The sequence below is a fragment of the Chiloscyllium punctatum genome, chromosome 44 (genome assembly GCF_047496795.1).
Source record: "Chiloscyllium punctatum isolate Juve2018m chromosome 44, sChiPun1.3, whole genome shotgun sequence".
Taxonomy (NCBI): domain Eukaryota; kingdom Metazoa; phylum Chordata; class Chondrichthyes; order Orectolobiformes; family Hemiscylliidae; genus Chiloscyllium; species Chiloscyllium punctatum.
The window spans coordinates 3,889,884-3,913,713 of NC_092782.1; the positions used below are offsets into that span (position 1 = coordinate 3,889,884).

General features: G+C 55.2%; 1 protein-coding gene across 1 annotated transcript in view; it reads right to left on the bottom strand.

Annotated features, from left to right (window-relative positions):
- Positions 1 to 304: 304 nt before the first annotated feature.
- Positions 305 to 23,830, bottom strand: part of LOC140466593 (uncharacterized) — a 44,488-nt gene continuing 20,962 nt past the window's right edge. The window contains exons 15-17 of the mRNA XM_072562044.1: positions 2,992 to 3,093; positions 402 to 453; positions 305 to 345 (exon numbers count right to left, since the gene is read on the bottom strand). Coding sequence (XP_072418145.1) covers positions 305 to 345; positions 402 to 453; positions 2,992 to 3,093 — 195 coding nt within the window. The remainder of the gene's footprint in view (positions 346 to 401; positions 454 to 2,991; positions 3,094 to 23,830) is intronic.

A 23,830-nucleotide genomic window follows, 5' to 3' on the forward strand; every position in this document is an offset into this window, starting at 1 on the left:
ACCAATCAGTTAATGAAATTTTTTAATAAAAGAACTTCAGAATAGTTGGAAATATAATTGCTGTTGCTGGGTCAAAGTCCTGGAATTTGCTCCCTCAGCTAATTGAGGGTCAATCTACAGCATGTGGATTACAGTGGTGCAAGAAGGGCAGCTCACCACCACCTTCTCAAGGGTAACCAGGGATGGGCAATAAATGCTGGCTAGCCAGTGACATCCATGTCTCACAAGTGAATAAAAAAAACACTTTTTTTTCATCCTTATTGTCCTCTGTCATAAATATGGACCTTTACAACATGATTTCATTTTAAATGTCTCCTTTAACTTTGCCGTATAATGATAATGATTCTTTAGTGAAGAATAACAAGCAAATTAATTGCAATATGCAAATATTAGATAATTACCTTTTTTAGGACATGAATAACAGCAATGAAATTCATCCCAGATTTTTTCAGACTAACAATGGAAAAACAAATGCATAATTAACATGCATATCATTCAAATGTGGTTTTTTTTATTACTTTCATTCTTTTTGGAAGCTCAACCATATGTCAAGTGTGAGATGATATGGTGATTTTTACAAGTTACTCACCAGATGGTATCAATACCTATTCTGATCTAATGCTGATATAGGTTTGGACTTTAGCAAGAATGCCTAGAATATGACAAGAAATGTGGGAAGCCAGGAGAATTTTCTTTTCATTATCTTAGGAGCATTGTGGGAAATCAAAGTAATCAATACTATGAACTAAACAGTCTCAGCATAAATGAGTGGTTAAACCTTGGACCTTAGTAATACACCAATTGGTTCATTTAATTTTTGAATCATTAAGGAGTCCATGTGACTAATGTATAAGTCAGAACATTAGCAGTAACTGTGTTTAGAAAAGCACTAACCACATAGACATGTTAAGATGTGAAAATTAATTGCAGGTATGTTGCAGTCTATCCAAAGTATGCTGTGGATGTGTTCAAGTGCTGGGGAGTTATGAGCCAGCCTTTCCCCTCCTCAGGAACTGCCTGTCATTCTGATTTGACCAGAATACTATAATGGGTGCTGTTGACACTCTAGGAAGAACCATGGAAGAGGCTTGATAGAATGCATGGATCTCAGTAAATTGGTTGGCATGGACAGAGAGAGTTTGCCCACTTTAGGGAAGAGGGGTGATGGGGTCGGGAGATAGGTTTTGATGAATGTGTAGAAAGGAACGGGCTGACTTTCTTTTCATAGGGTGCTACAAAGAGAAAAGGGAACTCAGCAAATACTGGACAACCTTTCCTCCTGCTGATTTTGTTGGCTTGCCTGTGCCCAGCTTTTCTCTTGTGCCCACCTGCCGACACCAACTGTAATGATGTGGGCGGGTTAATATTGGGGTCAATTGAGCTTTTAACAAGCTCAATTCTTTTTATGTATATGATGTGGGTGGGCTGCTGACTTTGGAACACATCCACCCTCCATATTACTGGGATAGAAGTGATGGTATTGGGCTAGCCACCTAACCTGTTTTACCTCCTCCCACACCCCTCCCTTGCCAGCCAAAACATACCCAGCAGGGGCAATATTCAGCCCATTGTCTTGAATTTGCTATGACATTTAATGTGGCTTAAAAATGAGCAACCACAAAAACACAATGGATACAGAGATAACATCTAAGCTTCGAAATAAACGACTGGCATATGAGAAAGGGCTAAGTATTTAACAATGTAACACTATTGTATACATAAAAAATTTAGGTAATGTCATTTGGAATGACTAAATACCAATATAAAAAAGATGATTAGTTACTATAATCAGGAAATAACTAAGGGATTTTACACACATAAAAGAAGTCAAGTAACATTTAAAGAAAGAGTTGCATGATGGCTCAGTGGTGGTTCGATTCTAACCTCGACGACTGTGTGGAGTTTGCACATTCTCCCAGGGTGGGTTTCCTCCAGGTGTTTCACTTTCCTCCCACAGTCCAAGGATGTGCAGGTTAGGTGGATTGGCTATGCTAAATTGCCCATAGTGTCCAGGGATGTATAGGTTACATGCATTCATCAGTGGTAAATGTAGAGTGACAGGGTCGGGGAGTGGGTCTGGACGGAATATTCTTCAGAGGGTCAGTATGGACTTGTTGGGCTAAATGGCCAGTTTCCACAATGTAGGGATTCTATGAAAGGGTAGAATTGTTCGGGTCAAGTTATGGCAGTACTTTTAAAAACTGGTGATTAAATGAGGAATTTGAAGTTTGATCCCTGGACCCAAAACATTAACTCTGCTTTCTGTCCACAGATGCTGCCTGACCTGCTCAGTTTTTCCAACAATTTCTGTTTGTGTTTCTGATTAAATGAGGTCAGTTGCTTTCAGTGGTAACAATATGTAAAAATTGATTTTTTTTTAAATTGTAGAAAAGGAACTGATTCTGCAAAAAACAATTTCTGGAATGAGATTAAGTCGCTGAGATCATCAGGCATAGAAACTTTTAACTCTAAGTTACCAAACCTAGAAATAGTTCTAGCTAGAATTTTTTAATTTTCATTAACTATAAAAATTGAATGATTGTATATGAAGAATATCTTCATTAAATAGGATGATATATAAGGTAACAGTAATCCAAGAAGTCTTTTATGATCTAATTTGAGGAAACAATAAATAAACACAAGATCAATGGTGAGAAATACTTGTGTTATTTAGAGACATTACGTATACTTTTTTTAAGATAAAATAAATTTAAAATATACATATGAGAGATTTGATTAGGTGACTATCTGGAAAGTTAGAAAACAAATGTCTGTAATGTTTAAAACGTTTAAAACTAGGTGTCTTACAAGTTACTTATTAGAGAAATTCACATATATAGCATGAAAAAAGGGTCAAAATGGACAGAACATTGTTTTTTGACACAAATATTGATTAACCAACAGATAATATGATGACAAGGCAAAATTGAGCCTGCAAATCAAATCTGACTTTTGTAAAACAGCAAGCATGTCCCCTTTCACAACACTAACCTCAGGACACTCTGGGGTCATTTTACATTCCATTTTATTAACTATTTGCATATTCTTCTCACAGCTGTAGGAAATACACGAGTTATTTGGATCCAGTCCAGTCTAGAAAAGAAGAGATGAAAACAATTGTGATGGTATGAAAATGTTAACAATATAAAAACATATGATTTATTAAATGTTAATGAACTGATAGGATTTTCATATTTTAGGTTTAAAATAATTAATGATGTAAGTATGTAAGGGTGCTAGACTTTGTAAAGTATAGGTATTAATGGTATTTGGCAATAAATTGGACAAGAACCACAAAACTATGTCTCTAACAGTCTGTGACGAAGCAACTAGTGAACCCCAGTAGCAGTCAGCAGCAAGACAGCAGTGTGGAGATGTGGGGATCAAGAGATCGAGCCCACTACAAGAGAGAGATTGAACCTAGCACAGGATAGAGATTGAGCCCAGTGCAGGGGGAAAACCCGAGCCCAGAGTGGGGGAAGAGATTGAGCCCAGTGCATGGGGAGAGATGGAGTCCAGTGCATGGGGAGAGATGGAGTCCAGTGCAGGGGGAGAGATTGAGCCCAGTGCAGGGGGAGAGATTGAGCCCAGTGCGTGGGGAGAGATTGAGCCCAGTGCGGGGGAGAGACTGAGCCCAGTGTGGGGGGAGAGATCGAGCCCAGTGTGGGGAGAGACTGAGCCCAGTGCATGGGGAGAGACTGAGCCTATTGTGAGAAAGATTGAGCCCATTGTGGGGAAAAGATTGAGCCCAGTGTTGGGGAGAGGTTGAGCCCAGTGTGTGGGAGAGATGGAGCCCAGTGTGGGGGAGAGATGGAGCCCAGTGCGGGGGAGAGATGGAGCCCAGTGTATGGGGAGAGATTAAGCCCTGTGGACAGGTGAGATTGAGCCCAGTGTGGAAGAGGGATTGAGCCCAGAGTGGGGGAAGAGATTGAGCCCAGTCTGGGGGAGAGATGTGGCCCAGTGCATGGGGAGAGATTGAGCCCAGTGCATGGGGAGAGATTGAGCCCAGTGCATGGGGAGAGATTGAGCCCAATGCGGGGGAGAGATTGAGCCCAGTGTGGGAGAGATTGAGCCCAGAGTGGGGGAAGAGATTGAGCCCAGTGTGGGTGAGAGATTGAGCTCAGTGCTGGGGAGAGAGATTGAGCCCAGTGTGGGGGAAGAGAGTGAGCCCAGTGCAGGAACAGTGTGAGCCCAGTGCGTGGGAGAGATTGAGCCCAGTGTGGGGGAGAGATTGAGCCCAGCATGGGGGAGAGATTGAGCCCAGAGTGGGGGAAGAGGTTGAGCCCAGTGTGGGTGAGAGATTGAGCCCAGTATGGGAGAGAGATTGAGCCCAGTGTGGGGGAAGAGAGTGAGCCCAGTGCAGGGACAGTGTGAGCCCAGTGCGTGGGAGAGATTGAGCCCAGAGTGGGGGAAGAGATTGAGCCCAGTGTGGGAGAGATTGAGCCCAGTGTGGGGGAGAGATTGAGCCCAGCATGGGGGAGAGATTGAGCCCAGAGTGGGGGAAGAGGTTGAGCCCAGTGTGGGTGAGAGATTGAGCCCAGAGTGGGGGAAGAGATTCAGCCCAGTGTGGGTGAGAGATTGAGCTCAGTGCTGGGGAGAGAGATTGAGCCCAGTGTGGGGGAAGAGAGTGAGCCCAGTGCAGGAACAGTGTGAGCCCAGTGTGGGAGAGATTGAGCCCAGTGTGGGGGAGAGATTGAGCCCAGCATGGGGGAGAGATTGAGCCCAGAGTGGGGGAAGAGGTTGAGCCCAGTGTGGGTGAGAGATTGAGCCCAGTATGGGAGAGAGATTGAGCCCAGTGTGGGGGAAGAGAGTGAGCCCAGTGCAGGGACAGTGTGAGCCCAGTGCGTGGGAGAGATTGAGCCCAGAGTGGGGGAAGAGATTGAGCCCAGTGTGGGAGAGATTGAGCCCAGTGTGGGGGAGAGATTGAGCCCAGCATGGGGGAGAGATTGAGCCCAGAGTGGGGGAAGAGGTTGAGCCCAGTGTGGGTGAGAGATTGAGCCCAGTGCGTGGGAAGAGAGTGAGCCCAGTGAATGGGAGAGATTGAGCCCAGTGTGGGGGAGAGATTGAGCCCAGTGTGAGAGAGACTGAGCCCAGTGTGGGGGAGAGATTGATCCCAGTGTGAGAGAGATTGAGCCCAGTGTGGGGGAGAGATTGAGCCCAGTGCATGGGGAGAGATTGAGCCCAGTGCATGGGGAGAGATTGAGCCCAGTGCATGGGGAGAGATTGAGCCCAATGCGGGGGAGAGATTGAGCCCAGTGTGGGAGAGATTGAGCCCAGAGTGGGGGAAGAGATTGAGCCCAGCGTGGGTGAGAGATTGAGCCCAGTGTGGGAGAGAGATTGAGCCCAGTGTGGGGGAAGAGAGTGAGCCCAGTGCAGGGACAGTGTGAGCCCAGTGCGTGGGAGAGATTGAGCCCAGAGTGGGGGAAGAGATTGAGCCCAGAGTGGGGGAAGAGATTGAGCCCAGTGTGGGAGAGATTGAGCCCAGTGTGGGGGAGAGATTGAGCCCAGCATGGGGGAGAGATTGAGCCCAGAGTGGGGGAAGAGGTTGAGCCCAGTGTGGCTGAGAGATTGAGCCCAGTGCGTGGGAAGAGAGTGAGCCCAGTGAATGGGAGAGATTGAGCCCAGTGTGGGGGAGAGATTGAGCTCAGTGTGAGAGAGACTGAGCCCAGTGTGGGGGAGAGATTGAGCCCAGTGTGAGAGAGATTGAGCCCAGTGGGCAGGGGCAAATTGAGCCCAGTGTGACAGAGATTGAGCCCAATAACAGGGAGAGATGGAGTTCAGTATGAGAGGGATTGAGCCCAGTGTGGGGATGAGATTCAGCCCAGTGCGTGGGGAGAGATTGAGCCCATTGTGGGGGAGAGATTGAGCCCCACGTGAGAGGTTGAGCCCAGTGGGCAGGGAGAAATTGAGCCCAGTGTGACAGAGATTGAGCGAGCCCAATGACAGGGAGAGATGGAGTTCAGTTTGAGAGGGATTGAGCCCAGTGCGTGGGGAGAGATTGAGCCCAGTGTGGGGGAGAGATGGAGCCCAGTGCATGGGGAGAGATTGAGCCCAGTGCGTCAGGAGAGATTGAGCCCAGTGTGAGAGAGATTGAGCTCATTATGGGGGGAGAGATCGAGCTCAGTGCGAGGGATGAGATTAAGCCCAGTACAGGGGAGAGAGTGAGCCGAGTGCAGGGGAGAGATTGAGCCCAGTGCGTGTGGAGAGATTGAGCCCTGTGGACAGGGCGAGATTGAGCCCAGTGTGGGAGAGATTGAGTCCAGTCTGGGGGAGAGATGTGGCCCAGTGCATGGGGAGAGATTGAGCCCAGTGTGGGGGAGAGATTGAGCCCAGTGTGGGGACAGATTGAGCCCAATGCGGGAGAAGAGATTAAGCCCAGTGTGGGAGAGAGTCAGCCCAGTGTGGGGATGAGATTGAGCCCAGTGCGGGGGAGAGACTGAGCCCAGTGCGTGGGGAGAGATTGAGCCCATTGTGGGGGAGAGATTGAGCCCCATGTGAGAGGTTGAGCCCAGTGTGGGAACAGATTGAGCCCAATGCTGGAGAAGAGATTAAGTTCAGTGCAGGGGAGAGATTGAGCCCGGTGTGAGAGAGATTGAGCCCAGTGTGGGGAGAGATTGAGCCCACTGTGGGGGAGTGATTGAGCCCAGTGTGGGGGGAGAGATTCAGCCCAGTGTGGGGGGAGAGATTCAGCCCAGTGTGGGGGTCAGATTCAGCCCAGTGTGGGGGAGAGATTCAGCCCAGTGCAGGGGGAGAGATTGAGCCCAATGGGCAGGGAGAAATTGAGCCCAATTTGAGAGAGATTGAGCCCAGTGTGGAGGAAGAGATTAAGCTCAGTGCAGGGGAGAGATTGAGCCCGGTGAGGGGGAGATTGAGCCCATTGTAGGGGAGAGATTGAGCCTAGTGCATGGGAGACATTGAGCCCAGGGTGGGGAGAGATTGAGCCCAGTGTGGGGAGAGATCGAGCCCAGTCGGGGGATGAGATTAATCTCAGTGCAGGGAAGAGATTGAGCCTGGTGTGGGGGAGAGATTGAGCCCAGTGTGGGGGAGAGATGGAATCCAGTGCATGGGGAGAGATTGAGCCCAGTGCAGGGGGAGAGATTGAGCCCAGTGCGTGGGGAGAGATTGAGCCCAGTGCGTGGGGAGAGATTGAGCCCAGTGCGTGGGGAGAGATTGAGCCCAGTGCGTGGGGAGAGACTGAGCCCATTGTGAGAGAGATTGAGCCCAGTGTGGGGAAGAGATTGAGCCCAGTGTGGGGGAGAGGTGGAGCCCAGTGCAGGGGAGAGATTGCGCCCAGTGCATGGGGAGAGATTGAGCCCAGTGCAGGGGGAGAGTTGGAGCCCAGTGTATGGGGAGAGATTGAGCCCAGTGCGGGGGAGAGATGGAGCCCAGTGTATGGGGAGAGATTGAGCCCAGTGCGTCAGGAGAGATTGAGCCCAGTGTGAGAGAGATTGAGCTCATTGTGGGGGGAGAGATTGAGCCCAGTGTGGGTGAGAGATTGAGCTCAGTGCTGGGGAGAGAGATTGAGCCCAGTGCGTCAGGAGAGATTGAGCCCAGTGTGAGAGAGATTGAGCCCAGAGTGGGGGAAGAGATTGAGCCCAGTGTGGGTGAGAGATTGAGCTCAGTGCTGGGGAGAGAGATTGAGCCCAGTGTGGGGGAAGAGAGTGAGCCCAGTGCAGGAACAGTGTGAGCCCAGTGCGTGGGAGAGATTGAGCCCAGAGTGGGGGAAGAGATTGAGCCCAGTATGGGAGAGATTGAGCCCAGTGTGGGGGAGAGATTGAGCCCAGCATGGGGGAGAGATTGAGCCCAGAGTGGGGGAAGAGGTTGAGCCCAGTGTGGGTGAGAGATTGAGCCCAGTATGGGAGAGAGATTGAGCCCAGTGTGGGGGAAGAGAGTGAGCCCAGTGCAGGGACAGTGTGAGCCCAGTGCGTGGGAGAGATTGAGCCCAGAGTGGGGGAAGAGATTGAGCCCAGTGTGGGAGAGATTGAGCCCAGTGTGGGGGAGAGATTGAGCCCAGCATGGGGGAGAGATTGAGCCCAGAGTGGGGGAAGAGGTTGAGCCCAGTGTGGGTGAGAGATTGAGCCCAGTGCGTGGGAAGAGAGTGAGCCCAGTGAATGGGAGAGATTGAGCCCAGTGTGGGGGAGAGATTGAGCCCAGTGTGAGAGAGACTGAGCCCAGTGTGGGGGAGAGATTGAGCCCAGTGTGAGAGAGATTGAGCCCAGTGTGGGGGAGAGATTGAGCCCAGTGCATGGGGAGAGATTGAGCCAAGTGCATGGGGAGAGATTGAGCCCAGTGCATGGGGAGAGATTGAGCCCAATGCGGGGGAGAGATTGAGCCCAGTGTGGGAGAGATTTAGCCCAGAGTGGGGGAAGAGATTGAGCCCAGCGTGGGTGAGAGATTGAGCCCAGTGTGGGAGAGAGATTGAGCCCAGTGTGGGGGAAGAGAGTGAGCCCAGTGCAGGGACAGTGTGAGCCCAGTGCGTGGGAGAGATTGAGCCCAGAGTGGGGGAAGAGATTGAGCCCAGAGTGGGGGAAGAGATTGAGCCCAGTGTGGGAGAGATTGAGCCCAGTGTGGGGGAGAGATTGAGCCCAGCATGGGGGAGAGACTGAGCCCAGAGTGGGGGAAGAGGTTGAGCCCAGTGTGGGTGAGAGATTGAGCCCAGTGCGTGGGAAGAGAGTGAGCCCAGTGAATGGGAGAGATTGAGCCCAGTGTGGGGGAGAGATTGAGCTCAGTGTGAGAGAGACTGAGCCCAGTGTGGGGGAGAGATTGAGCCCAGTGTGAGAGAGATTGAGCCCAGTGTGGGGGAGAGATTGAGCCCAGTGGGCAGGGGCAAATTGAGCCCAGTGTGACAGAGATTGAGCCCAATAACAGGGAGAGATGGAGTTCAGTATGAGAGGGATTGAGCCCAGTGTGGGGATGAGATTCAGCCCAGTGCGTGGGGAGAGATTGAGCCCATTGTGGGGGAGAGATTGAGCCCAGTGTGGGGACAGATTGAGCCCAATGCGGGAGAAGAGATTAAGCCCAGTGTGGGAGAGAGTCAGCCCAGTGTGGGGATGAGATTGAGCTCAGTGCGGGGGAGAGACTGAGCCCAGTGCGTGGGGAGAGATTGAGCCCAGTGCGGGGGAGAGACTGAGCCCAATGTGGGGGGAGAGATCGAGCCCAGTGTGGGGAGAGACTGAGCCCATTGCATGGGGAGAGACTGAGCCTATTGTGAGAAAGATTGAGCCCATTGTGGGGAAGAGATTGAGCCCAGTGTTGGGGAGAGGTTGAGCCCAGTGTGTGGGAGAGATGGAGCCCAGTGTGGGGGAGAGATGGAGCCCAGTGCGGGGGAGAGATGGAGCCCAGTGTATGGGGAGAGATTAAGCCCTGTGGACAGGTGAGATTGAGCCCAGTGTGGAAGAGGGATTGAGCCCAGAGTGGGGGAAGAGATTGAGCCCAGTCTGGGGGAGAGATGTGGCCCAGTGCATGGGGAGAGATGTGGCCCAGTGTGGGGGAGAGATTGCGCCCAGTGCATGGGGAGAGATTGAGCCCAGTGCATGGGGAGAGATTGAGCCCAGTGCATGGGGAGAGATTGAGCCCAGTGCATGGGGAGAGATTGAGCCCAATGCGGGGGAGAGATTGAGCCCAGTGTGGGAGAGATTGAGCCCAGAGTGGGGGAAGAGATTGAGCCCAGTGTGGGTGAGAGATTGAGCTCAGTGCTGGGGAGAGAGATTGAGCCCAGGGTGGGGGAAGAGAGTGAGCCCAGTGCAGGAACAGTGTGAGCCCAGTGCGTGGGAGAGATTGAGCCCAGAGTGGGGGAAGAGATTGAGCCCAGTGTGGGAGAGATTGAGCCCAGTGTGGGGGAGAGATTGAGCCCAGCATGGGGGAGAGATTGAGCCCAGAGTGGGGGAAGAGGTTGAGCCCAGTGTGGGTGAGAGATTGAGCCCAGTATGGGAGAGAGATTGAGCCCAGTGTGGGGGAAGAGAGTGAGCCCAGTGCAGGGACAGTGTGAGCCCAGTGCGTGGGAGAGATTGAGCCCAGAGTGGGGGAAGAGATTGAGCCCAGTGTGGGAGAGATTGAGCCCAGTGTGGGGGAGAGATTGAGCCCAGCATGGGGGAGAGATTGAGCCCAGAGTGGGGGAAGAGGTTGAGCCCAGTGTGGGTGAGAGATTGAGCCCAGTGCGTGGGAAGAGAGTGAGCCCAGTGAATGGGAGAGATTGAGCCCAGTGTGGGGGAGAGATTGAGCCCAGTGTGAGAGAGACTGAGCCCAGTGTGGGGGAGAGATTGAGCCCAGTGTGAGAGAGATTGAGCCCAGTGTGGGGGAGAGATTGAGCCCAGTGCATGGGGAGAGATTGAGCCCAGTGCATGGGGAGAGATTGAGCCCAGTGCATGGGGAGAGATTGAGCCCAATGCGGGGGAGAGATTGAGCCCAGTGTGGGAGAGATTGAGCCCAGAGTGGGGGAAGAGATTGAGCCCAGCGTGGGTGAGAGATTGAGCCCAGTGTGGGAGAGAGATTGAGCCCAGTGTGGGGGAAGAGAGTGAGCCCAGTGCAGGGACAGTGTGAGCCCAGTGCGTGGGAGAGATTGAGCCCAGAGTGGGGGAAGAGATTGAGCCCAGAGTGGGGGAAGAGATTGAGCCCAGTGTGGGAGAGATTGAGCCCAGCATGGGGGAGAGATTGAGCCCAGAGTGGGGGAAGAGGTTGAGCCCAGTGTGGGTGAGAGATTGAGCCCAGTGCGTGGGAAGAGAGTGAGCCCAGTGAATGGGAGAGATTGAGCCCAGTGTGGGGGAGAGATTGAGCTCAGTGTGAGAGAGACTGAGCCCAGTGTGGGGGAGAGATTGAGCCCAGTGTGAGAGAGATTGAGCCCAGTGTGGGGGAGAGATTGAGCCCAGTGGGCAGGGGCAAATTGAGCCCAGTGTGACAGAGATTGAGCCCAATAACAGGGAGAGATGGAGTTCAGTATGAGAGGGATTGAGCCCAGTGTGGGGATGAGATTCAGCCCAGTGCGTGGGGAGAGATTGAGCCCATTGTGGGGGAGAGATTGAGCCCCATGTGAGAGGTTGAGCCCAGTGGGCAGGGAGAAATTGAGCCCAGTGTGACAGAGATTGAGCGAGCCCAATGACAGGGAGAGATGGAGTTCAGTTTGAGAGGGATTGAGCCCAGTGCGTGGGGAGAGATTGAGCCCAGTGTGGGGGAGAGATGGAGCCCAGTGCATGGGGAGAGATTGAGCCCAGTGCGTCAGGAGAGATTGAGCCCAGTGTGAGAGAGATTGAGCTCATTATGGGGGGAGAGATCGAGCTCAGTGCGAGGGATGAGATTAAGCCCAGTACAGGGGAGAGAGTGAGCCGAGTGCAGGGGAGAGATTGAGCCCAGTGCGTGTGGAGAGATTGAGCCCTGTGGACAGGGCGAGATTGAGCCCAGTGTGGGAGAGATTGAGTCCAGTCTGGGGGAGAGATGTGGCCCAGTGCATGGGGAGAGATTGAGCCCAGTGTGGGGGAGAGATTGAGCCCAGTGTGGGGACAGATTGAGCCCAATGCGGGAGAAGAGATTAAGCCCAGTGTGGGAGAGAGTCAGCCCAGTGTGGGGATGAGATTGAGCCCAGTGCGGGGGAGAGACTGAGCCCAGTGCGTGGGGAGAGATTGAGCCCATTGTGGGGGAGAGATTGAGCCCCATGTGAGAGGTTGAGCCCAGTGTGGGAACAGATTGAGCCCAATGCTGGAGAAGAGATTAAGTTCAGTGCAGGGGAGAGATTGAGCCCGGTGTGAGAGAGATTGAGCCCAGTGTGGGGAGAGATTGAGCCCACTGTGGGGGAGTGATTGAGCCCAGTGTGGGGGGAGAGATTCAGCCCAGTGTGGGGGGAGAGATTCAGCCCAGTGTGGGGGTCAGATTCAGCCCAGTGTGGGGGAGAGATTCAGCCCAGTGCAGGGGGAGAGATTGAGCCCAATGGGCAGGGAGAAATTGAGCCCAATTTGAGAGAGATTGAGCCCAGTGTGGAGGAAGAGATTAAGCTCAGTGCAGGGGAGAGATTGAGCCCGGTGAGGGGGAGATTGAGCCCATTGTAGGGGAGAGATTGAGCCTAGTGCATGGGAGACATTGAGCCCAGGGTGGGGAGAGATTGAGCCCAGTGTGGGGAGAGATCGAGCCCAGTCGGGGGATGAGATTAATCTCAGTGCAGGGAAGAGATTGAGCCTGGTGTGGGGGAGAGATTGAGCCCAGTGTGGGGGAGAGATGGAATCCAGTGCATGGGGAGAGATTGAGCCCAGTGCAGGGGGAGAGATTGAGCCCAGTGCGTGGGGAGAGATTGAGCCCAGTGCGTGGGGAGAGATTGAGCCCAGTGCGTGGGGAGAGATTGAGCCCAGTGCGTGGGGAGAGACTGAGCCCATTGTGAGAGAGATTGAGCCCAGTGTGGGGAAGAGATTGAGCCCAGTGTGGGGGAGAGGTGGAGCCCAGTGCAGGGGAGAGATTGCGCCCAGTGCATGGGGAGAGATTGAGCCCAGTGCAGGGGGAGAGTTGGAGCCCAGTGTATGGGGAGAGATTGAGCCCAGTGCGGGGGAGAGATGGAGCCCAGTGTATGGGGAGAGATTGAGCCCAGTGCGTCAGGAGAGATTGAGCCCAGTGTGAGAGAGATTGAGCTCATTGTGGGGGGAGAGATTGAGCCCAGTGTGGGTGAGAGATTGAGCTCAGTGCTGGGGAGAGAGATTGAGCCCAGTGCGTCAGGAGTGATTGAGCCCAGTGTGAGAGAGATTGAGCCCAGAGTGGGGGAAGAGATTGAGCCCAGTGTGGGTGAGAGATTGAGCTCAGTGCTGGGGAGAGAGATTGAGCCCAGTGTGGGGGAAGAGAGTGAGCCCAGTGCAGGAACAGTGTGAGCCCAGTGCGTGGGAGAGATTGAGCCCAGAGTGGGGGAAGAGATTGAGCCCAGTGTGGGAGAGATTGAGCCCAGTGTGGGGGAGAGATTGAGCCCAGCATGGGGGAGAGATTGAGCCCAGAGTGGGGGAAGAGGTTGAGCCCAGTGTGGGTGAGAGATTGAGCCCAGTATGGGAGAGAGATTGAGCCCAGTGTGGGGGAAGAGAGTGAGCCCAGTGCAGGGACAGTGTGAGCCCAGTGCGTGGGAGAGATTGAGCCCAGAGTGGGGGAAGAGATTGAGCCCAGTGTGGGAGAGATTGAGCCCAGTGTGGGGGAGAGATTGAGCCCAGCATGGGGGAGAGATTGAGCCCAGAGTGGGGGAAGAGGTTGAGCCCAGTGTGGGTGAGAGATTGAGCCCAGTGCGTGGGAAGAGAGTGAGCCCAGTGAATGGGAGAGATTGAGCCCAGTGTGGGGGAGAGATTGAGCCCAGTGTGAGAGAGACTGAGCCCAGTGTGGGGGAGAGATTGAGCCCAGTGTGAGAGAGATTGAGCCCAGTGTGGGGGAGAGATTGAGCCCAGTGCATGGGGAGAGATTGAGCCAAGTGCATGGGGAGAGATTGAGCCCAGTGCATGGGGAGAGATTGAGCCCAATGCGGGGGAGAGATTGAGCCCAGTGTGGGAGAGATTTAGCCCAGAGTGGGGGAAGAGATTGAGCCCAGCGTGGGTGAGAGATTGAGCCCAGTGTGGGAGAGAGATTGAGCCCAGTGTGGGAGAGAGATTGAGCCCAGTGTGGGGGAAGAGAGTGAGCCCAGTGCAGGGACAGTGTGAGCCAGTGCGTGGGAGAGATTGAGCCCAGAGTGGGGGAAGAGATTGAGCCCAGAGTGGGGGAAGAGATTGAGCCCAGTGTGGGAGAGATTGAGCCCAGTGTGGGGGAGAGATTGAGCCCAGCATGGGGGAGAGACTGAGCCCAGAGTGGGGGAAGAGGTTGAGCCCAGTGTGGGTGAGAGATTGAGCCCAGTGCGTGGGAAGAGAGTGAGCCCAGTGAATGGGAGAGATTGAGCCCAGTGTGGGGGAGAGATTGAGCTCAGTGTGAGAGAGACTGAGCCCAGTGTGGGGGAGAGATTGAGCCCAGTGTGAGAGAGATTGAGCCCAGTGTGGGGGAGAGATTGAGCCCAGTGGGCAGGGGCAAATTGAGCCCAGTGTGACAGAGATTGAGCCCAATAACAGGGAGAGATGGAGTTCAGTATGAGAGGGATTGAGCCCAGTGTGGGGATGAGATTCAGCCCAGTGCGTGGGGAGAGATTGAGCCCATTGTGGGGGAGAGATTGAGCCCAGTGTGGGGACAGATTGAGCCCAATGCGGGAGAAGAGATTAAGCCCAGTGTGGGAGAGAGTCAGCCCAGTGTGGGGATGAGATTGAGCTCAGTGCGGGGGAGAGACTGAGCCCAGTGCGTGGGGAGAGATTGAGCCCAGTGCGGGGGAGAGACTGAGCCCAATGTGGGGGGAGAGATCGAGCCCAGTGTGGGGAGAGACTGAGCCCATTGCATGGGGAGAGACTGAGCCTATTGTGAGAAAGATTGAGCCCATTGTGGGGAAGAGATTGAGCCCAGTGTTGGGGAGAGGTTGAGCCCAGTGTGTGGGAGAGATGGAGCCCAGTGTGGGGGAGAGATGGAGCCCAGTGCGGGGGAGAGATGGAGCCCAGTGTATGGGGAGAGATTAAGCCCTGTGGACAGGTGAGATTGAGCCCAGTGTGGAAGAGGGATTGAGCCCAGAGTGGGGGAAGAGATTGAGCCCAGTCTGGGGGAGAGATGTGGCCCAGTGCATGGGGAGAGATGTGGCCCAGTGTGGGGGAGAGATTGCGCCCAGTGCATGGGGAGAGATTGAGCCCAGTGCATGGGGAGAGATTGAGCCCAGTGCATGGGGAGAGATTGAGCCCAGTGCATGGGGAGAGATTGAGCCCAATGCGGGGGAGAGATTGAGCCCAGTGTGGGAGAGATTGAGCCCAGAGTGGGGGAAGAGATTGAGCCCAGTGTGGGTGAGAGATTGAGCTCAGTGCTGGGGAGAGAGATTGAGCCCAGTGTGGGGGAAGAGAGTGAGCCCAGTGCAGGAACAGTGTGAGCCCAGTGCGTGGGAGAGATTGAGCCCAGAGTGGGGGAAGAGATTGAGCCCAGTGTGGGAGAGATTGAGCCCAGTGTGGGGGAAGAGGTTGAGCCCAGTGTGGGTGAGAGATTGAGCCCAGCATGGGGGAGAGATTGAGCCCAGAGTGGGGGAAGAGGTTGAGCCCAGTGTGGGTGAGAGATTGAGCCCAGTATGGGAGAGAGATTGAGCCCAGTGTGGGGGAAGAGAGTGAGCCCAGTGCAGGGACAGTGTGAGCCCAGTGCGTGGGAGAGATTGAGCCCAGAGTGGGGGAAGAGATTGAGCCCAGTGTGGGAGAGATTGAGCCCAGTGTGGGGGAGAGATTGAGCCCAGCATGGGGGAGAGATTGAGCCCAGAGTGGGGGAAGAGGTTGAGCCCAGTGTGGGTGAGAGATTGAGCCCAGTGCGTGGGAAGAGAGTGAGCCCAGTGAATGGGAGAGATTGAGCCCAGTGTGGGGGAGAGATTGAGCCCAGTGTGAGAGAGACTGAGCCCAGTGTGGGGGAGAGATTGAGCCCAGTGTGAGAGAGATTGAGCCCAGTGTGGGGGAGAGATTGAGCCCAGTGCATGGGGAGAGATTGAGCCCAGTGCATGGGGAGAGATTGAGCCCAGTGCATGGGGAGAGATTGAGCCCAATGCGGGGGAGAGATTGAGCCCAGTGTGGGAGAGATTGAGCCCAGAGTGGGGGAAGAGATTGAGCCCAGCGTGGGTGAGAGATTGAGCCCAGTGTGGGAGAGAGATTGAGCCCAGTGTGGGGGAAGAGAGTGAGCCCAGTGCAGGGACAGTGTGAGCCCAGTGCGTGGGAGAGATTGAGCCCAGAGTGGGGGAAGAGATTGAGCCCAGAGTGGGGGAAGAGATTGAGCCCAGTGTGGGAGAGATTGAGCCCAGCATGGGGGAGAGATTGAGCCCAGAGTGGGGGAAGAGGTTGAGCCCAGTGTGGGTGAGAGATTGAGCCCAGTGCGTGGGAAGAGAGTGAGCCCAGTGAATGGGAGAGATTGAGCCCAGTGTGGGGGAGAGATTGAGCTCAGTGTGAGAGAGACTGAGCCCAGTGTGGGGGAGAGATTGAGCCCAGTGTGAGAGAGATTGAGCCCAGTGTGGGGGAGAGATTGAGCCCAGTGGGCAGGGGCAAATTGAGCCCAGTGTGACAGAGATTGAGCCCAATAACAGGGAGAGATGGAGTTCAGTATGAGAGGGATTGAGCCCAGTGTGGGGATGAGATTCAGCCCAGTGCGTGGGGAGAGATTGAGCCCATTGTGGGGGAGAGATTGAGCCCCATGTGAGAGGTTGAGCCCAGTGGGCAGGGAGAAATTGAGCCCAGTGTGACAGAGATTGAGCGAGCCCAATGACAGGGAGAGATGGAGTTCAGTTTGAGAGGGATTGAGCCCAGTGCGTGGGGAGAGATTGAGCTCAGTGTGGGGGAGAGATGGAGCCCAGTGCATGGGGAGAGATTGAGCCCAGTGCGTCAGGAGAGATTGAGCCCAGTGTGAGAGAGATTGAGCTCATTATGGGGGGAGAGATCGAGCTCAGTGCGAGGGATGAGATTAAGCCCAGTACAGGGGAGAGAGTGAGCCGAGTGCAGGGGAGAGATTGAGCCCAGTGCGTGTGGAGAGATTGAGCCCTGTGGACAGGGCGAGATTGAGCCCAGTGTGGGAGAGATTGAGTCCAGTCTGGGGGAGAGATGTGGCCCAGTGCATGGGGAGAGATTGAGCCCAGTGTGGGGGAGAGATTGAGCCCAGTGTGGGGACAGATTGAGCCCAATGCGGGAGAAGAGATTAAGCCCAGTGTGGGAGAGAGTCAGCCCAGTGTGGGGATGAGATTGAGCCCAGTGCGGGGGAGAGACTGAGCCCAGTGCGTGGGGAGAGATTGAGCCCATTGTGGGGGAGAGATTGAGCCCCATGTGAGAGGTTGAGCCCAGTGTGGGAACAGATTGAGCCCAATGCTGGAGAAGAGATTAAGCTCAGTGCAGGGGAGAGATTGAGCCCGGTGTGAGAGAGATTGAGCCCAGTGTGGGGAGAGATTGAGCCCACTGTGGGGGAGTGATTGAGCCCAGTGTGGGGGGAGAGATTCAGCCCAGTGTGGGGGTCAGATTCAGCCCAGTGTGGGGTAGAGATTCAGCCCAGTGCAGGGGGAGAGATTGAGCCCAATGGGCAGGGAGAAATTGAGCCCAATTTGAGAGAGATTGAGCCCAGTGTGGAGGAAGAGATTAAGCTCAGTGCAGGGGAGAGATTGAGCCCGGTGAGGGGGAGATTGAGCCCATTGTAGGGGAGAGATTGAGCCTAGTGCATGGGAGACATTGAGCCCAGGGTGGGGAGAGATTGAGCCCAGTGTGGGGAGAGATCGAGCCCAGTCGGGGGATGAGATTAATCTCAGTGCAGGGAAGAGATTGAGCCTGGTGTGGGGGAGAGATTGAGCCCAGTGTGGGGGAGAGATGGAATCCAGTGCATGGGGAGAGATTGAGCCCAGTGCAGGGGGAGAGATTGAGCCCAGTGCGTGGGGAGAGATTGAGCCCAGTGCGTGGGGAGAGATTGAGCCCAGTGCGTGGGGAGAGATTGAGCCCAGTGCGTGGGGAGAGACTGAGCCCATTGTGAGAGAGATTGAGCCCAGTGTGGGGAAGAGATTGAGCCCAGTGTGGGGGAGAGGTGGAGCCCAGTGCAGGGGAGAGATTGCGCCCAGTGCATGGGGAGAGATTGAGCCCAGTGCAGGGGGAGAGTTGGAGCCCAGTGTATGGGGAGAGATTGAGCCCAGTGCGGGGGAGAGATGGAGCCCAGTGTATGGGGAGAGATTGAGCCCAGTGCGTCAGGAGAGATTGAGCCCAGTGTGAGAGAGATTGAGCTCATTGTGGGGGGAGAGATCGAGCTCAGCGCGAGGGATGAGATTAAGCTCAGTACAGGGGAGAGATTGAGCCCAGTGCGTGGGGAGAGATTGAGCCCTGTGGACAGGGCGAGATTGAGGCCAGTGTGGGAGAGATTGAGCCCAGTCTGGGGGAGAGATGTGGCCCAGTGCATGGGGAGAGATTGAGCCCAGTGTGGGGGAGAGATTGAGCCCAGAGCATGGGGAGAGATTGAGCCCAGTGCACAGGGAGAGATTGAGCCCAATGCGGGGGAGAGATTGAGCCCAGTGCGTGGGGAGCGATTGAGCCCATTACAGGGGAGAAATTGAACCCAGTGCGGGGAAGAGAATGAGCCCAGTGTGGGAGAGATTAAGCCCAGTGTGGGAGAGAGATTGAGCCCAGCATGGGGGAGAGATTGAGCCCAGAGTGGGGGAAGAGATTGAGCCCAGTGTGGGTGAGATTGAGCCCAGTGCGAGGGATGAGATTAAGCTCAGTATAGGGGAAAGAGTGAGCCGAGTGCGGGAGAGAGATTGAGCCCAGTGCGTGGGGAGAGATTGAGCCCTGTGAACAGGGCGAGATTGAGCCCAGTGTGGGAGAGATTGAGCTTAGTGTGGGGGAGAGATGGAATCCAGTGCATGGGGAGAGATTGAGCCCAGTGTGGGGGAGAGATTGAGCCCAGTGCATGGGGAGAGATTGAGCCCAGTGCATGGGGAGAGATTGAGCCCAGTGCATGGGGAGAGATTGAACCCAGTGCATGGGGAGAGATTGAGCCCAATGCGGGGGAGAAATTGAGCCCAGTGCAGGGGAGAGATTGAACCCAGTGCGAGGGAGAGATTGAGCCCAGTGCAGGGGAGAGACTGAGCTCAGTGCTTGGGGAGAGACTGAGCCCATTGTGGGGGAGTGATTGAGCCTAGTGTGGGGAGAGATTGAGCTCAGTGCGGGGTAGAGCGATTGAGTCCAGTGTGGGGGAGAGATTGAGCTCAGTGTGGGGGAGAGATTGAGCCCAGTGTGAGAGAGATTAAACCCAGTTTGGGGGAGAGATCGGATCCAGTGCGCAGGGAGAGATTGGGCCCAGTGTTACAGCGATTGAGCCCAGTGTATGGAGAGATCGAGCCCAGTGCAGGGGAGAGATTGAGCTCAGTGTGAGAGAGATTGAACCCAGTTTGGGGGAGAGATCGGGTCCAGTGCGCAGGGAGAGATTGTTCCCAGTGTTACAGCGATTGAGCCCAGTGTGTGGAGTGATTGAGCCCAGTGCAGGGGAGAAATTGAGCCCAGTGAGGGGGAGAGATCGAGCCCAGTGCAGGGGATGAGATTAAGCTCAGTACAGGGGAGAGAGTGAGCCCAGTGCATGGGGAGAGATTGAGCCCAATGCGGGGGAGAGATTGAGCCCAGTGTGGGAGAGATTGAGCCCAGAGTGGGGGAAGAGATTGAGCCCAGTGTGGGTGAGAGATTGAGCCCAGTATGGGAGAGAGATTGAGCCCAGTGTGGGGGAAGAGAGTGAGCCCAGTGCAGGGACAGTGTGAGCCCAGTGCGTGGGAGAGATTGAGCCCAGAGTGGGGGAAGAGATTGAGCCCAGTGTGGGGGAGAGATTGAGCCCAGCATGGGGGAGAGATTGAGCCCAGAGTGGGGGAAGAGGTTGAGCCCAGTGTGGGTGAGAGATTGAGCCCAGTGCGTGGGAAGAGAGTGAGCCCAGTGAATGGGAGAGATTGAGCCCAGTGTGAGAGAGACTGAGCCCAGTGTGGGGGAGAGATTGAGCCCAGTGTGAGAGAGATTGAGCCCAGTGTGGGGGAGAGATTGAGCCCAGTGGGCAGGGGGAAATTGAGCCCAGTGTGACAGAGATTGAGCCCAATAACAGGGAGAGATGGAGTTCAGTATGAGAGGGATTGAGCCCAGTGTGGGGATGAGATTCAGCCCAGTGCATGGGGAGAGATTGAGCCCATTGTGGGGGAGAGATTGAGCCCCATGTGAGAGGTTGAGCCCAGTGGGCAGGGAGAAATTGAGCCCAGTGTGACAGAGATTGAGCCCAATGACAGGGAGAGATGGAGTTCAGTATGAGAGGGATTGAGCCCAGTGCGTGGGGAGAGATTGAGCCCAGTGCAGGGGAGAGATTGAGCCCAGTGCATGGGGAGAGATTGAGCCCAATGCGGGGGAGAGATTGAGCCCAGTGTGGGAGAGATTGAGCCCAGAGTGGGGGAAGAGATTGAGCCCAGTGTGGGTGAGAGATTGAGCCCAGTATGGGAGAGAGATTGAGCCCAGTGTGGGGGAAGAGAGTGAGCCCAGTGCAGGGACAGTGTGAGCCCAGTGCGTGGGAGAGATTGAGCCCAGAGTGGGGGAAGAGATTGAGCCCAGTGTGGGGGAGAGATTGAGCCCAGCATGGGGGAGAGATTGAGCCCAGAGTGGGGGAAGAGGTTGAGCCCAGTGTGGGTGAGAGATTGAGCCCAGTGCGTGGGAAGAGAGTGAGCCCAGTGAATGGGAGAGATTGAGCCCAGTGTGAGAGAGACTGAGCCCAGTGTGGGGGAGAGATTGAGCCCAGTGTGAGAGAGATTGAGCCCAGTGTGGGGGAGAGATTGAGCCCAGTGGGCAGGGGGAAATTGAGCCCAGTGTGACAGAGATTGAGCCCAATAACAGGGAGAGATGGAGTTCAGTATGAGAGGGATTGAGCCCAGTGTGGGGATGAGATTCAGCCCAGTGCATGGGGAGAGATTGAGCCCATTGTGGGGGAGAGATTGAGCCCCATGTGAGAGGTTGAGCCCAGTGGGCAGGGAGAAATTGAGCCCAGTGTGACAGAGATTGAGCCCAATGACAGGGAGAGATGGAGTTCAGTATGAGAGGGATTGAGCCCAGTGCGTGGGGAGAGATTGAGCCCAGTGTGGGGGAGAGATGGAGCCCAGTGCATGGGGAGAGATTGAGCCCAGTGCGTCAGGAGAGATTGAGCCCAGTGGGAGAGAGATTGAGCTCATTGTGGGGGGAGAGATCGAGCTCAGTGCGAGGGATGAGATTAAGCCCAGTACAGGGGAGAGAGTGAGCCGAGTGCAGGGGAGAGATTGAGCCCAGTGCGTGTGGAGAGATTGAGCCCTGTGGACAGGGCGAGATTGAGCCCAGTGTGGGAGAGATTGAGTCCAGTCTGGGGGAGAGATGTGGCCCAGTGCATGGGGAGAGATTGAGCCCAGTGTGGGGAGAGATTGAGCCCAGTGCATGGGGAGAGATTGAGCCCAATGCGAGGGAGAGATTGAGCCCAGTGTGGGAGAGAGTCAGCCCAGTGTGGGGATGAGATTGAGCCCAGTGCGGGGGAGAGATTGGGCCCAATGTGGGGAGAGACTGAGCCCAGTGTTGGGGAGAGATTGAGCCCAGTGCGGGGGAGAGATTGAGCCCAGTGCGGGGGAGAAATTGAGTCCAGTGCGGGGGAGAGATTTGGCCCAATGTGGGGAGAGACTGAGCCCAGTGTGGGGGAGAGATTGAGCCCAGTGCGGGGGAGAGACTGAGCCCAGTGCGTGGGGAGAGATTGAGCCCATTGTGGGGGAGAGATTGAGCCCCATGTGAGAGGTTGAGCCCAGTGTGGGGACAGATTGAGCCCAATGCGGGAGAAGAGATTAAGGTCAGTGCAGGGGAGAGATTGAGCCCGGTGTGAGAGAGATTGAGCCCAGTGTGGGGAGAGATTGAGCCCACTGTGGGGAAGTGATTGAGCCCAGTGTGGGGGGAGAGATTCAGCCCAGTGTGGGGGTCAGATTCAGCCCAGTGTGGGGGAGAGATTCAGCCCAGTGCAGGGGGAGAGATTGAGCCCAATGGGCAGGGAGAAATTGAGCCCAATTTGAGAGAGATTGAGCCCAGTGTGGAGGAAGAGATTAAGCTCAGTGCAGGGGAGAGATTGAGCCCGGTGAGGGGGAGATTGAGCCCATTGTAGGGGAGAGATTGAGCCTAGTGCATGGGAGACATTGAGCCCAGGGTGGGGAGAGATTGAGCCCAGTGTGGGGAGAGATCGAGCCCAGTCGGGGGATGAGATTAATCTCAGTGCAGGGAAGAGATTGAGCCTGGTGTGGGGGAGAGATTGAGCCCAGTGTGGGGGAGAGATGGAATCCAGTGCATGGGGAGAGATTGAGCCCAGTGCAGGGGGAGAGATTGAGCCCAGTGCGTGGGGAGAGATTGAGCCCAGTGCGTGGGGAGAGATTGAGCCTACTGCAGGGGGAGAGATTGAGCCCATTGTGGGGGAGAAATTGAGCCCAGTGCGTGGGGAGAGATTGAGCCCAGTGCGTGGGGAGAGACTGAGCCCATTGTGAGAGAGATTGAGCCCAGTGTGGGGAAGAGATTGAGCCCAGTGTGGGGGAGAGGTGGAGCCCAGTGCAGGGGAGAGATTGCGCCCAGTGCATGGGGAGAGATTGAGCCCAGTGCAGGGGGAGAGTTGGAGCCCAGTGTATGGGGAGAGATTGAGCCCAGTGCGGGGGAGAGATGGAGCCCAGTATATGGGGAGAGATTGAGCCCAGTGCGTCAGGAGAGATTGAGCCCAGTGTGAGAGAGATTGAGCTCATTGTGGGGGGAGAGATCGAGCTCAGCGCGAGGGATGAGATTAAGCTCAGTACAGGGGAGAGATTGAGCCCAGTGCGTGGGGAGAGATTGAGCCCTGTGGACAGGGCGAGATTGAGGCCAGTGTGGGAGAGATTGAGCCCAGTCTGGGGGAGAGATGTGGCCCAGTGTGGGGGAGAGATTGAGCCCAGTGCATGGGGAGAGATTGAGCCCAGTGCATGGGGAGAGATTGAGCCCAGTGCGTGGGAGAGATTGAGCCCAGTGCGTGGGGAGCGATTGAGCCCATTACAGGGGAGAAATTGAACTCAGTGCGGGGAAGAGAATGAGCCCAGTGTGGGAGAGATTAAGCCCAGTGTGGGAGAGAGATTGAGCCCAGCATGGGGGAGAGATTGAGCCCAGAGTGGGGGAAGAGATTGAGCTCAGTGTGGGGGAGAGATTGAGCCCAGTGTGAGTGAGATTAAACCCAGTTTGGGGGAGAGATCGGGTCCAGTGCGCAGGGAGAGATTGGGCCCAGTGTTACAGCGATTGAGCCCAGTGTGTGGAGTGATTGAGCCCAGTGCACGGGAGAAATTGAGCCCAGTGCAGGGGAGAAATTGAGCCCAGTGCAGGGGAGAAATTGAGCCCAGTGTGGTGGAGAGATCGAGCCCAGTGCAGGGGAGAGATCGAGCCCAGTGCAGGGGAGAGATTGAGCTCAGTGTGAGAGAGATTGAACCCAGTTTGGGGGAGAGATCGGATCCAGTGCGCAGGGAGAGATTGTTCCCAGTGTGACAGCGATTGAGCCCAGTGTGTGGAGTGATTGAGCCCAGTGCACGGGAGAAATTGAGCCCAGTGCAGGGGATGAGATTAAGCTCAGTACAGGGGAGAGAGTGAGCCCAGTGCATGGGGAGAGATTGAGCCCAGTGTGGGGGAGAGATTGACCCAAGTGCCTGGGGAGAGATTGAGTCCAGTGGATGGGGAGAGATTGAGCCCAGTGTGGGGGAGAGATTGAACCGAGTGCCTGGGAGAGACTGAGCCCAGTGGATGGGGAGAGATTGCGCTCAGTGCTGGGGAGAGCGATTGAGTCCAGTGTGGGGAAGAGATTGAGCCCAGTGTGAGGAGAGATTGAGCTCTGTGCTGGGGAGAGCGATTGAGTCCAATGTGGGGGAGAGATTGAGCCCAGTATAGGGGAGAGATTGAGCCCAGTGTGAGAGCGATTAAGCCCAATGTGTGGAGTGATTGAGCACAGTGCAGGGGAGAGACTGAGCCCAGTGTGGGGGAGTGATTGAGCCCAATGCGGGGGAGAGATTGAGCCCAGTGCGGGGGGGAGATTGGGCCCAATGTGGGGAGAGACTGAGCCCAGTGTGGGGGAGAGATTGAGCCCAGTGGATGGGGAGAGATTGAGCCCAGTGCAGGGGAGAGATTGAGCCCAGTGCGGGGGAGAGATTGGGCCCAATGTGGGGAGAGACTGAGCCAAGTGTGGGGGAGAGATTGAGCCCAGTGGATGGGGAGAGATTGAGCCCAGTGCAGGGGAGAGATTGGGCCCAATGTGGGGAGAG